This window comes from Lepidochelys kempii, chromosome 7 (assembly GCF_965140285.1).
Source record: "Lepidochelys kempii isolate rLepKem1 chromosome 7, rLepKem1.hap1, whole genome shotgun sequence".
In the NCBI taxonomy this organism is placed as follows: Eukaryota; Metazoa; Chordata; order Testudines; family Cheloniidae; genus Lepidochelys; species Lepidochelys kempii.
Genome location: NC_136386.1, coordinates 103,845,083 through 103,858,343, shown reverse-complemented (window position 1 = coordinate 103,858,343; position 13,261 = coordinate 103,845,083). Strand labels below are relative to the sequence as shown.

The 13,261-nt window shown below is 45.0% G+C and overlaps 1 protein-coding gene across 3 annotated transcripts in view; it reads right to left on the bottom strand.

Annotated features, from left to right (window-relative positions):
• Positions 1-328: 328 nt before the first annotated feature.
• The window catches only part of LOC140914956 (uncharacterized), an 84,537-nt gene continuing 71,604 nt past the window's right edge, over positions 329-13,261 (bottom strand). For 2 of the 3 annotated variants that reach the window (XM_073354086.2, XM_073354085.2), the window contains 4 exons: positions 4,075-4,133; positions 2,032-2,130; positions 1,530-1,935; positions 329-960 (listed from right to left, as the gene is read on the bottom strand). In XM_073354086.2, the coding sequence (XP_073210187.2) occupies positions 446-960; positions 1,530-1,935; positions 2,032-2,109 (999 nt within the window). In that variant the 5' untranslated portion in view covers positions 2,110-2,130; positions 4,075-4,133 and the 3' untranslated portion in view covers positions 329-445. The remainder of the gene's footprint in view (positions 961-1,529; positions 1,936-2,031; positions 2,131-4,074; positions 4,134-13,261) is intronic. The other variant, XM_073354087.2, reaches the window with a different exon arrangement.

The following is a 13,261-nucleotide window of genomic DNA, read 5'->3' as shown; positions in this document are numbered from 1 at the left end:
TGCTGTGCGCTTCACAATATCTGTGAGAATAAGGGGGAGACGTTTATGGTGGGGTGGGAGGTTGAGGCAAATCGCCTGGCCACTGGTTACGCACAGCCAGACACCAGGGTGGTTAGAAGAGCACAGGAGGGCGTGGTGCACATCAGAGAAGCTTTGAAAACCAGTTTCATGACTGGCCAGGCTATGGTGTGAAAGTTCTGTTTGTTTCTCCTTGATGAAACCCCCCGCCCCTTGGTTCACTCTACCTCCCTGTAAGCTAACCACCCTCTCCTCCTCCCTTTGATCACTGCTTGCAGAGGCAATAGTCATTGTTGCTTCACATTCATGCATTCTTTATTAATTCATCACACAAATAGGGGGATAACTACCAAGGTAGCCCAGGAGGGGTGGTGGAGGAGGGAAGGAAAATGCCACACAGCACTTCAAAAGTTTAAAACTTTAAAACTTATTGAATGCCAGCCTTCTGCTGCTTGGGCAATCCTCTCGGGTGGAGTGGCTGGGTGGCCGGAGGTCCCCCCACCACATTCTTGGGCGTCTGGGTGAGGAGGCTATGGAACTTGGGGGAGGAGAGCGGTTGGTTACACAGGGGCTGTAGCGGCGGTCTGTGCTCCAGCTGCCTTTCCTGCAGCTCAACCATATGCTTGAGCATATTAGTTTGATCCTCCAGCAGCCTCAGCATTGAATCCTGCCTCCTCTCATCATGCTGCTGCCACCTTTCAGCTTCAGCCCTCTCTTTAACCCGCCACTTACTTTCTTCAGCCTGCCACCTCTCCTCCCGGTCATTTTGTGCTTTCCTGCACTCTGACATTGTCTGCCTCCACACATTCATCTGTGCTCCGTCAGTGTGGGAGGACAGCATGAGTTCAGAGAACATTTCATCACGAGTGCGTTTTTTTCGCCTTCTAATCTTCGCTAGCCTCTGGGAAGGAGAAGATCCTGTGATCCTTGAAACACATGCAGCTGGTGGAGAAAAAAAAGGGACAGTGGTATTTAAAAAGACACATTTTATAGAACAATGGGTACACTCTTTCACGGTAAACCTTGCTGTTAACATTACATACATAGCACACGTGCTTTCGTTACAAGGTCGCATTTTGCCTCCCCACCACGTGCCTAGCCCCTCCCCGTGGCTAACAGCAGGGAACATTTCTGTTCAGCTACAGGCAAACAGCCCAGCAGGAATGGGCACCTCTGAATGTCCCCTTAAGAAAAGCACCCTATTTCAACCAGGTGACCATGAATGATATCACTCTCCTGAGGATAACACAGAGAGATAAAGAACGGATGTTGTTTGAACACCAACAAACATACACTGCAATGCTTTGATCTACAATGATTCCCAAGTACATGCTACTGGCCTGGAGTGGTAAACTGTCCTACCTTGGTGGACGGAATAAGGCTGCCCTCCCCAGAAACCTTTTGCAAAGGCTTTGGGAGTACATCCAGGAGAGCCGCGAATGCCAGGGCAAATTAATCCTTTCACATGCTTGCTTTTAAACCATGTATAGTATTTTAAAAGGTACACTCACTAGAGGTCCCTTCTCCGCCTGCCAGGTCCAGGAGGCAGCCTTGGGTGGGTTCGGGGGGTACTGGCTCCAGGTCCAGGGTGAGAAACAGTTCCTGGCTGTCGGGAAAACTGGTTTCTCTGCTTGCTTGCTGTGAGCTATCTGCAACCTCATCATCATCATCTTCCTCATCCCCAAAACCTGCTTCCTTGTTGCCTCCATCTCCCTTGAAGAAGCCAAACAACATGGCTGGGGTAGTGGTGGATGAACCCCCTAAAATGGCATGCAGCTCATCATAGAAGCAGCATGTTTGGGGCTCTGACCCAGAGTGGCCGTTTGCCTCTCTGGTTTTCTGGTAGGCTTGCCTCTGCTCCTTAAGTTTCATGTGGCACTGCTTCGGGTCCCTGTTATGGCCGCTGTTCTTCATGCCCTGGGAGATTTTGACAAATGTTTTGGCATTTCAAAAACTGGAACGTAGTTCTGATAGCACAGATTCCTCTCCCCATATAGCAATCAGATCCCGTACCTTCCGTTCGGTCCATGCTGGAGCTCTTTTGCGATTCTGGGACTCCATCGTGGTCACTTCTGCTGATGAGCTCTGCATTATCACCTGCAGCTTGCCACGCTGGCCAAAGAGGAAATGAGATTCAAAAGTTCGCAGTTCTTTTCCTGTCTACCTGGCCAGTGCATCTGAGTTGAGAGTGCTGTCCAGAGCGGTCACAATGGAGCACTCTGGGATAGCTCCCGGAGGCCAATATCGTCTAATTGTGTCCACAGGACCCCAAATTCAACCCGGCAAGGCCAATTTCAGTGCTAATCCCCAGGTCGGGGGTGGAGTAAGGAAATTGATTTTAAGAGCCCTTTAAGTCGAAAAAAAGGGCTTCGTCGTGTGGATGGGTGCAGGATTAAATCGATTTAACACTGCTAAATTCGACCTCAACTCCTAGTGTAGACCAAGGTTAAGATAAATCCTAGTCTCTCTATGTTATTGACTTTGCCCATTTCCTTTTGTTTCATTTGCTCCCACCATTCCCTTTTCCCACCAGTGCTTCACTTTTATCTCAAGTAAAGCAAGTCTGCCATCTAATTAATTGATTGGCCTCCACTTGAAGCAAAATTCAACTTACTCTCTATTAGAGCTATGAAAAGGATAGAAATTCTGCTTTGTGAAGGATTTTGACATTTCAGCATTTATCTTCATTCTGATCAGGAATGAAACCCAAACATTTAGAAATTCTCCTAGAAAGAAAATTAAAAAAAAAAAAGAGTCTGCATCAATCACAATGTTCCATTTTGATAAAAATGGATAGTTTGTTTCAATTTTGCCTTTATTTTAGAACAATCATGTCAACTTGAAAAATTTGAAACGTTTGCTCCAGAAGTGTCAAAACAGGGTGCTTTTACATTGTTGGACATCCTTGGTGTTTCTCTAACAAAATTTTGGCAAAAAACAATTTTTCAAAGCATTTTGGTGAAGATACTTTCTCCAGTGGAAAATGGTTCCATCCGTTTTTCTGACCATCTTTACTGAGACAATTTATTGGTAATTGTACTTCATATCAGGGAGTTTCTACTCTAACGTTGTTAATGAGGGTGTGCGTGTGAGAGACAGACTATCAATTATACATGGGAGCTTTGACAAAGCACCTATTACAATATGTTTACTTTTTATTTTGCATTAAATCTACATATGAAACTTCAGAAAAATGTATACAGGATATTATTTATTACAGGGACAAAATGTGAGGTACCTAGGGAGGTGGTAGAATCTCCTTCCTTAGAGGTTTTTAAGGTCAGGCTTGACAAAGCCCTGGCTGGGATTATTTAACTGGGAATTGGTCCTGCTTTGAGCAGGGGGTTGGACTAGATGACCTTCTGGGGTCCCTTCCAACCCTGATATTCTATGATTCTATGATTCTCTCATTGATCACAACGGAAATTTGCCTGAATAAGCACAGAGTAAAAACTGGATCTCAAGAGCTGGCCCAACATTGTTTTCTGTTTTTTATACTACTACATGCGTGCTTTACAGACAAATGGAATGACTGGTCCTTGCTGCAAAGACAGATCACAAGGAATTCCATCCAGGATCCATTGTGTCCCCTATCTATAGACACCTGATGCCATCTACATCCATTCATGCAATTGCTAGGGGCCAGCAAAAATTCATTGCGTTTTTTAATCTTTCTTGATCTTTCATATTGAGATTTCCAAACTTAAGCACTTCCACACAAAGTAAAGAGGCAGACTGATTGGTGGTATGTTCACAATATAGAACCTAGACTGGACCTGCAAACTCTTATTCAAATAAGTAATCCCAATTCACATGGGGCTCAGTCCTAGGACATGCTGAGGTCCTGACTCTTTCAGAAGAGAATGGAAGTTGAAGGCTCTCACAATGTCAAAAGACTGCACAGCATCTTGCAGGACTGAGCCCCTAGAATGAAACCCTGCTCATTCTATTCACGCAGTCCCATTGTGCCTGTTACTGCTTTGAGGCACTGAGAATGTTATTGCCCTCAGTGGAAGCAGAAGCAGGTGAATAATTGACTGTGTTGGGACTACTTACGTGAGGTGAGCAGGATTTGTCCCACGACTAGTCCCAGTAACTTCAGTGGGATTTCTTGCCTAAGTAAGGATAACACACATGTAACGCTCAGGGTTGTAATTTTTATAGGATTCAGGTTAAAGAACATACATATCAAACAAACATCATTTCACTGGTGATATAATTCCAGAGTCAGCATATGAAATATTTTACTTGTCTCCTTAGCAATTATTGATGAATGGAACAAAGCTGCAGGTGAACACAAAGGACTGGCTGTTCGTATTTCTGCCCTGCCAGCATGCCAGATTGTATAGTAAGCAAGTCATTGTGCCTGGAACTAGACCAACAGAATGCTGACTGATAGGTATTTGGGAAGTGAATTCCTGAAAATGAAAATAAGCTGTCACTGATTCGTGACCTGTTCTATTAATTACAATGTGATGTCTTTCTTCTCTAGCTGAATGCAGAGGACTGAATAAGAGATTTATTCAGGCAATATGGGTTTGATCATTTGAGGTGCTGAGCACCTGGAAAGATCAGGCACCTTGTGAAGTGTATGTTTGGGGGACTGACTGCAGGATAAAAGGACCATCTCCCACAATCAACTGTTTGATTGCAGGAGGTCAGAGCTAAATAACTTTGGCTGAATTTTTTTAAAGGGCTGTATAATTTTATGAGCAGTTTATAATATAGGTGGATGTTAAAAACAGTCACATCTCATGATTCAGGTTGATTGATGCCAGTATCAAGGAGGACATTTCTTCCTCACACATAGCCTGGCACAAGTGGCCTCATTCACTACGGTGGCTTTTCATTTTCTTCTGAAGCACAAGGTACTCGTTTGAATGGAATACCAGTCTACAACACTAAGCTCACCTTCATGCTTCGATGGAATTGCAGAGCTGTGTTTTTCTTCCCTCTTGTCTAGCTTGCTAAGTTTTTCTACATCACTCATGAGCATAGAATCTCAGCAATGAACTTACCTAGTTTTCCTAGAGCTCATCCTTTCCATTCATCAAAGGCTGCTTCTGAATACAGAAAGTCTTTCATTGCCTGTCGCTTGTGGCGCTGGCATGGCCTGGTGCTGCTATAATAGTGTTTCCCATTTGTGTGTTAAGACTCACTCTTTTTTTACTGCCACCTTCAGCACTAAGACTAGGGAATATGCAAAGCTCAGAACATAGGTTATAAGTTGTGAGATCAATTGTGCCTGATAGCAACAGTCCTGCATTGGGAACGGTGCAGAGATGCACCGGTGCAGGTGAAATTCCAGGGGAATCCTCAGAGTTCCCAAGCATGTAATGGGAGCATGCTCTGCTGGTACCATGGAGAGGGTATGGATCCATAGGCCTGCCTCCTCCTGGCTTGCTCCTCCCAGGCAATAGGATGGAGCAGTTCTTGTGGAGGTACTGGGTACAATTTTGCAGAAGCATCTTTTCTAATAAATAATTAGTTCTCATTAAAGATGCTGGCTCCACAGTTTAGAAGACTGACAGCTGCTATTCAACCACTGTAAAAGGATAGCACAGGCAATGTCACCATAAGCTTTCCCACACTGACCTGCCAATGCACCTTCCTCCTTACCAGAGACCATCTCTTAGGGTAACATTGGCTTTGTCTTCACTAACTAGTTAACCTGTGTTTTCACTTAACTGTTGACCCAACTTTACCCAGCCCTGGACCTCACTGCTGAGATTGTCAGAAATGAATGTCACTTAATGCAAGCTCTGGTGATCTTATGATGTGGACACTTGTCTGCCAGGAACTGGACCATCAAACTGGACCAACAGATAGTGACTATAACTCACTGCTATCGAGCTGGCCTGCATTCAATGAGACAATGTAGCAGCAAAAGACTTCCTTTCACCATGTCACTGCCAACCACCACAAAGCGTGCTTTACAAAACAGAGTAGGCAGTGTTCCTGAAGACAATGCAATCTGAAAGACACAGGACAATGGCTGGGACAACCCTTTAATTAATGAACAGTGTGGTGAGGAAAAACCTGGAAGAGGTTACTCACCTTGTGCAGAAACTGAGGTTCTTTGAGATGCGTGTCCCTGTGGGTGCTTCATTGTTGGTGACTAGAAGGCTGGGGCTTCGGGGCAGTATTTACTGCATATGATAGGACAGTATGTCCTAGGAGAATGTCTGCTATGGCATTGTGAGTAATAGCATAGTGACAGGCAAAAGTGTCTGTTGGTGTTCATGTGGCAGCTTTGCAAATGTCAGCAATGGGAACAATATTGAGAAAAGCAATGGAGGTGGAAAGCGAACAGGTGGAATGTGCTCTGATTGCAGTAGGAGGTTGTCTATTGTGTAGTTCATAGGAGAAATGTATACATTGTGAGATCCAAAAGGTGCAGTTTAGAGATGGCTGCACTCCGGGATCTTTCAGTCATTGAAAGGAATAAATGTGGTGATTTTGGAAAGGTTTAGTTCTGTCCAAGTAAAAAGCTAATGCTCGTCTAGGGTGTGCAGAGCTCCCTCCTGTTGGTTGCGGCAAGGTTTTGGAAAAAAGAAAGGAAGGTGAATTGGTTGATTGAGATAGAAAGATGATGGAACCTTGGGTAAAAATCTTGGATGTGGGTGCAGTGTAACTTTGGCTTTGTGAAATTATGTATGGGAGATATGCCATAAAGGCTGCAATTTCGCCGACTGTCAGGCTGAGGTGATGCCGACAAGAAAGGCAGTTTTAATTGATAAATGAATAAAAGATCATGTTGCCATTGGTTCAGATGGAGGTCTAGTCAGAGAATGTAGGACAAGGCCAGGGTCGGGTCTCGTATGTGGGGATAAAGATTTTGGAGACCCTTCAGAAAACATTTTGTGAGTGGGTGCGTGAAGATGGAATGGCCGTCTACGTGGGGAAAATGCACCGGAATGGAGCTGGTGGGTAGTCTTGATCGTTTAAGGTGTAATATGTAGTCCAGGATAAGTGGTAGTGGGAGCATGGATTGCGATTGGATGGGAGGCATACCAGTATTGGAATCTGGACCATTTCTGAAGGTAAGTGAGTCTAGTCGTGTTGCACCTGCTATTCAGAAGTATCTGTTTAACTGCATCTGAACAGGTTATTTCCAAATCCTGGAGCCATGGAGGACCCAGGCTTTGAGTTGGAGCATTTGTGGATTGGGGTGGAGGACACGCTTTGCATCCTGTGAAAGGCGCCATGGCATTGGATGGAGAGAGATCGGTCGACATACCATCATGCAAAGGAGGTAAGTATAACAGAACTGACGTTGCCATGTTGAAGCTATAAGGATGACATGAACTCAGTCCTCCTGTATCTTGCGGAGTACTCAGAACAGAAGGGTGAAGGGAGGGAAGGCATACGGTAGTGGGGCATCCCATGTGGTGAGGAATGCATCTCCCAGGAATTCATGTCCCAGTCTCACTGTCGAGCAGAACTGAAAGCAGCAGGCATTTTGTGGAGTAGCAAAAAGATCTACAGTGGGGAATCCCCAGTGATTGAAGATGAGCCGAAGGATTCACATATCCAGTTCCCACTCACAGTTGTGGGAGAATCTACTGCTTAATGAGCCCACAGTGGTGTTTTGGTGTCCAGGGAGTTATACGGCTGAGATGGTGATGTGTTGGATACATCAGTTCCATAATTTCAGTGCCTCTGAGCATGAAGGAATGGGACCTTGCCCCGCCTTGTCTGTTGATGTAAAATATGCAGGCAATATTGTCTGTCATGCCTCTGATGATGTGATGTTCCAGTAGTGGGAGGAAATTATGGCAGGCATTGCGGACCACTTGGAGATTGTGGACCACTAGGAGATTGAGGTGTAGGGTGGATTTGTTAAGGACCATCTGCCCTGCACTGTATGATTGTGAAGGTGTGTTCCCCAACTGATTTAGGAGAGGCATCGGTTGTGAGAATGATTGTCAGTTCCAGCTGAAGGAAAGGAACCCTGACACACAGACATTCTTGGGCTGTGTCCACCATAGTAGTGAGTCCTTGACCCTCATTGGCTTGGATACAATTTTGTGGAGGCTGTATTTGTGTGGGACATATACTGTAAGGAACCATGCCTGAAAACATCACATGTGTAACTATGCATGCTTTACACAATCATGTCTGCTGCCATGTGGTCTAGTAGCTGGAGACACATTCTGGCAGAGATCTGGGGGCAGGCTTATACCATGGATACAAGATCTTCTATAGTCAAGAATCTGTGAGGTGGAAGGCAGGCCCTGGCTTGTATGGCATCTAGTTGTGGGTCGATGAACTCTAGGTGTTGTATTGGTGCTAAAGAAGACGTGTCCATATTCATGTGGAGGTCTAGGTTCATGAAAAGGTCCACTGTCAATCGGCCAGTGTGAAGAGAGTCAGCTTCAGATGAGGCCTTGAGGAGACAGTCATCTAAGTATGGAAAGATGACGATGCCTTGTTTCTTGAGGTAGGCAGCGACTACCACAAGGACTTTGGAGAGTACATGTGGGGCTGTCAACAGTCTGAAAGGCAGTACCTTGTACTGATAGTGATCAGCACCCATGGTGAACCAGAGAAACCATCTGTGGGCAGGGTGTATTTTGATATGGAAATACATGTTTTGGAGATTGAGAGCTGTGAACCAGTCCCCCTGTTTCAGTGCTGGGATAATGGTGGAGAGGGTAACCGTCTTGAAGAGTTGCAGTTTGATTAACTTGTTTACATTTTGAAGGTTCAGGAGGGGTTGCCAGCCACTGGATTTCTTCTGGATCAGAAAATAATGGGAGTAGAAATTCCATCCCCTGTGTTGGAAAGGGAATGGATTGATGGTGCCCAATTGCAGAAGATGATTTATTTCTCCCCTTAGAACGGATTTGTGAGAGGGGTCCCTAAAGACAGACAGGGAGCAGGGGTGGCAGTGCAGAATAGATAGTCAGGGAAGGGTGCTCCATTCCCTTTCTATCTCTAGAACCCATTTTTCTGAGGAGATTAGTCTCCAAGGTGGAAGAAATTGAGCTAATCGGTTGCCAAACTGGTGGGATATTGAAGATGGTTCAAATGACTGGAAGAGGAGGAGACTTCTTGGGACTTTGACCATACCTTCAGAATTGTTGCTTGGCTGGGGGTGCATGAGAGGTAGCCCCTTGAGGAGCGAGCTGTCCATATTTGGCAGAGGGCCTTTGTCTTCGGCATTGGGTGTCATAGTGCCATTTAGGAGCGTACAGTGGTGGTTGGGATCATTGGGGGAGATACTTTCCCAGAGATCACTTGCTCAGCATTTAAACACCGGTGCCAAGGAGGAATCTTTAAGGGAGTGCAGGGAATTGGTGTAAAGGGAAGTGTGAAATGAGTGCGAGAAGCAGGAAATGAAGTGGAGGTGAAAACAAGGAGACTGAATTTGCGGCAGAAGACAGGAAGTCAGGGAAGGATTTCAAGGAGTCGGAAGCCAACATGGCCAAAGTGGTAGGAGAAGTTGACTTTACCATCAACCTTTTGGATAGACTTGAGGAGAGAGAGCATTCAAGGACAGAACAAGGGTTGTGGCTTCAGAGGTAAGAGGAAAGGGCGGATGAATGAGGAGTTAGGGCAGGTCTACACCACCACTTAAGTCAATCTAACTTACGTTACTCAGGGGTGTGAAAAAAGACACACACACCCCGAGCGACGCAAGTTACAGTGACCTAAACATTGTCCACACTAGCTCTATGTTGGTGGGAGATGCTCTCCCGTCAGCATAGAGTGTCTTCACCAGACGTGCTGCAGTTGCACCAATGTAGTGCTTCTAGTGTAGACCTGCCCTTAGATAAGGCGAAACTGAGGTTGCAAAAAATGTGAGATGGGGAGGTGGGACACTCTACATCCCAGGGGACCACGCTGTGACCCCCATATTCCTCATTTATATATAATTATGATATTTCATATAAAGCAGGCCCTGTGAGGTATCAGGTGAAAGGTTATGATCTGCTGAAAATCATTTTTCTATCTAAATATGTATATCATTAACGCATATGAAGTTATGAGAATGTGTCTTATGGTGGTCACTAAAATATGCTGTAGATATGTGAGGCACCCAGATAATAGCTCTCCAGAGACAATAACAAGGGAAGTAACCAACACCTAGGTGGGTGCTGAACAGACATCACCAGCTATTGTCCACCAGAGGAGTTAAAATTCAATGACTCACTCACAGGAGACACACTGGGGTATTGCTTCACCTTGGGATGCTGCAATGCCCACCAGACATGCCTAGACTTGTGTTCTCCAAGCACATGGACTAAGGGTATAAAATAGAACACAGGGGCCACATGCTGGGCCTTTCTCCTGCCCCCACCTATGCTGCAAGCATCAAGGACACTCAGAAGACTTCAACGGAGCAAACTGGCCCAGGTTTAAGCAACAAACCTGTATATTAAGGACTGCAATATCCAGTGGGGTGAGAAAAACTGTTTAATCTAGAGGTTTCCCAGTCTAATAGGGTTGAGAGTTTAGACTGTGTGTTTATATTTATTTTGGTAACCACTCAGACTTTTTGCCTATCACTTAAAATCTATCTTTTGTAGTCCATAAATTTGCTTAACTGTTTATCATTATCAGTTAGTTTGCCTAAAGTGTTTGGGAAGGGTGTTTGCTCAGGTTTACAAATGCTGGTATATATCCATTTTCCATTGATGAAGTGGTAGGCCAGTTAATAAATTTGCAGTGCTCATCTTGAACAGTGCAAGACAGTATATCCCAGAGGTACAAGGCTGGGAGCCAGGGGGATTTGGCTGGTACCTCTCTCTGAGTGATTCATGAGTGGCTCTGGGAGCATTCATGCAATCTAGCTGGGTGTGGGGCTCCATGTGCGGTTGTGCTGAGTGACAACAGTGCCCAGATGGGCTTGCTGCTTGTCACTAGCAAAGCATTGAGTGAGACAGCCTAGGCTGGAGAGTTAAGGGGGCACAGCATGTGACATTACACTCATATTCTTTATGGAAATATGCTTATGATATGGACATGACATAACTGATGTCCTTTATGCAAGATGACTCATGTAAGGGATCATTGGAAAGGTTATGATTTATGGAATGTGTTTATCCAATTTGTATGCATGTATAATTTTTGTATCTGAAGCTGGGAATATTGACCATGTCTCTGTATTTCAAATGTGCTACGTTGGATGAGGCCAAACAATGTTAGTGGCTTATTGAAGAAATGCACACAAGCATAAGGCTTACTGCAGGAACTGAGTGTAATACAAACCTCTCAGAGATAGCGCTACACAATGGGAACTGTTGACCCAGGTCAGATGGCTCTGTACAATGGGAACTGTTTGACCCAGGTCACAGCAAAAAAGCTTTCCAGCAAGTGTAGGGGGGAAGATATAAAAGAGGGACAATGACAACATGGGGGTCCTCGCTCTCCCTACAACAACACACCTGAAAACACCTGAGAACAAAGACAACTGTGAGAAGTGATGGTCCCAGGCTAAGATCTTTAGCCTGTCTATGAAAACCTGGGAAAGCCAAGGCAACTTTTGCCTTAAGAATCTGTTAGCCTGTTTATCACTCAGGGTGAGAATTTGCTAATTTGTATCCTACCTATCTAGTGTGTCAACCTCAGTTTGTGTGGTTTTTTTTCACTTAGTAGTCTGCTTTGTTCTGTTTGCTATCCCTTGAACCACTTAAAGTCTGCCTTCTATAGTTAATAAAATTTGTTTTGTTTATTATTAAACCCAGTTTATGTAATTTCTAACTGAGGGGGGACAAGAAGTCGTGCCTCTCTCTCTTCACATTGAGGAAGAAGGCAGAATTTTATGAGCGTGTCCTGTACAGATATTTCTATACAGTGCAAGACAATATTATTTTGGGTTTTATCTCCCAAAAGGGGTGTGCATGTGAGTGCTGGCGGAGCCCTCTCACATAGAGCTGACTTCAGTCTGTGGCTGCAGCTGTGAGTGTGTGTGTGTTGCAAGAGGCCGGAGAAACAGGAAGTTCAGCAAAACAGGGAGTGGGAACTGAGGCTGGTGGAGCAGGAGAGGCTCAGTGAAATCCCAGTATATCAGGTGGCATCCCAGAATGGGGGTCCAACCCATCACACAACGGTCCCACAGTCCCAGGTTACACCCTGGGGATACCATCAGGAGGATGGTGATTTTATCAGTGAAAGACAAAGGAAGTAGTGAGTTTGAAAAAAAGGGGACCAGCTCTGTTCTGGAGAGAATTTAGTCTGAGATAAGATATCTAGGAGAAGATGTCAGATTGAGAGAGAGAGCATGAGTGTGTGCTCTGGAGTGACAGAAGGAGAGAGGGACAAGTTGGGGGCTGCAAGGAAAGCTTCTCAACTTGTTGGCAATGAAGCAGTAACAGAAACCGTGGGAACGGACATAAATCACCTAAGCTGTCCAGTCTCCCATACATTAAAATTGAGGTGTTTTTTAAACTACAATGCAATGGATGGAGAATTGGAGTGAGGAGCATAGGAGGAAGTCTCCAATCCCCCTTGCCTAATAGTAAAGTAGCTAGGTTTGACCATTTATTTCTAGTTATTAGTCAACAAATATATGCAGCCATATGCTCAGTATTACATTATAGGCAACTGAAGAGCAAGTGAGGGCTGGGGAATCAATCTCATAATTTATACTGGCTACTGACCATCACTAGAAAGGTCAGTAGCAGATAGTTCATGGAGCACATTTTTTCAGTCCAAAATTTTAGACCAGTTCTAATCACTAAAGCACCATAAGCATTTATAAGGCCATATTGTCCTTTACACTGTTCTGGCAATGTAAAGGAACCTTAAAACTTTTACACCTCTTTTATATTCTTGGTGAAATTCACAAAGATAATGGGAACAATTTACTAAGCAGGCAGGCTGCTACATTCCTCTCTGCCTGAGGGGACAGAGCCCGCCCCATGCCTACCTCCTCAGAAACATCCCAAAGCCCTGCCCCTCCATGCTAAGTGTGTCACAATAGCGAGCGAGAGGAACAGAGTGTGTGTCTCTCTCACATGTACGACTATCCAGCCCCCATCTCCTCCTGGCGGTGATTTACATCTCTACCAGCTGCTCCAGGTGCCCAAACCGACCTGCCTGTACTGCCAGGAAGGGGCGTGTAACCGCTCTTATGGCTTCCCTTTGCTTCCCCTTCATAAGTAATTTTTCTGCGGGGAAGCAAAGAAATCTGCAGGGGGACATGAATTCTGCGCATGCAGTGATGCAAAATTCACCCAGGAGTAATTGTTTTGAGGCTATAGTGACATCCGAAAGGATAGCCAGAAAGAAGAGA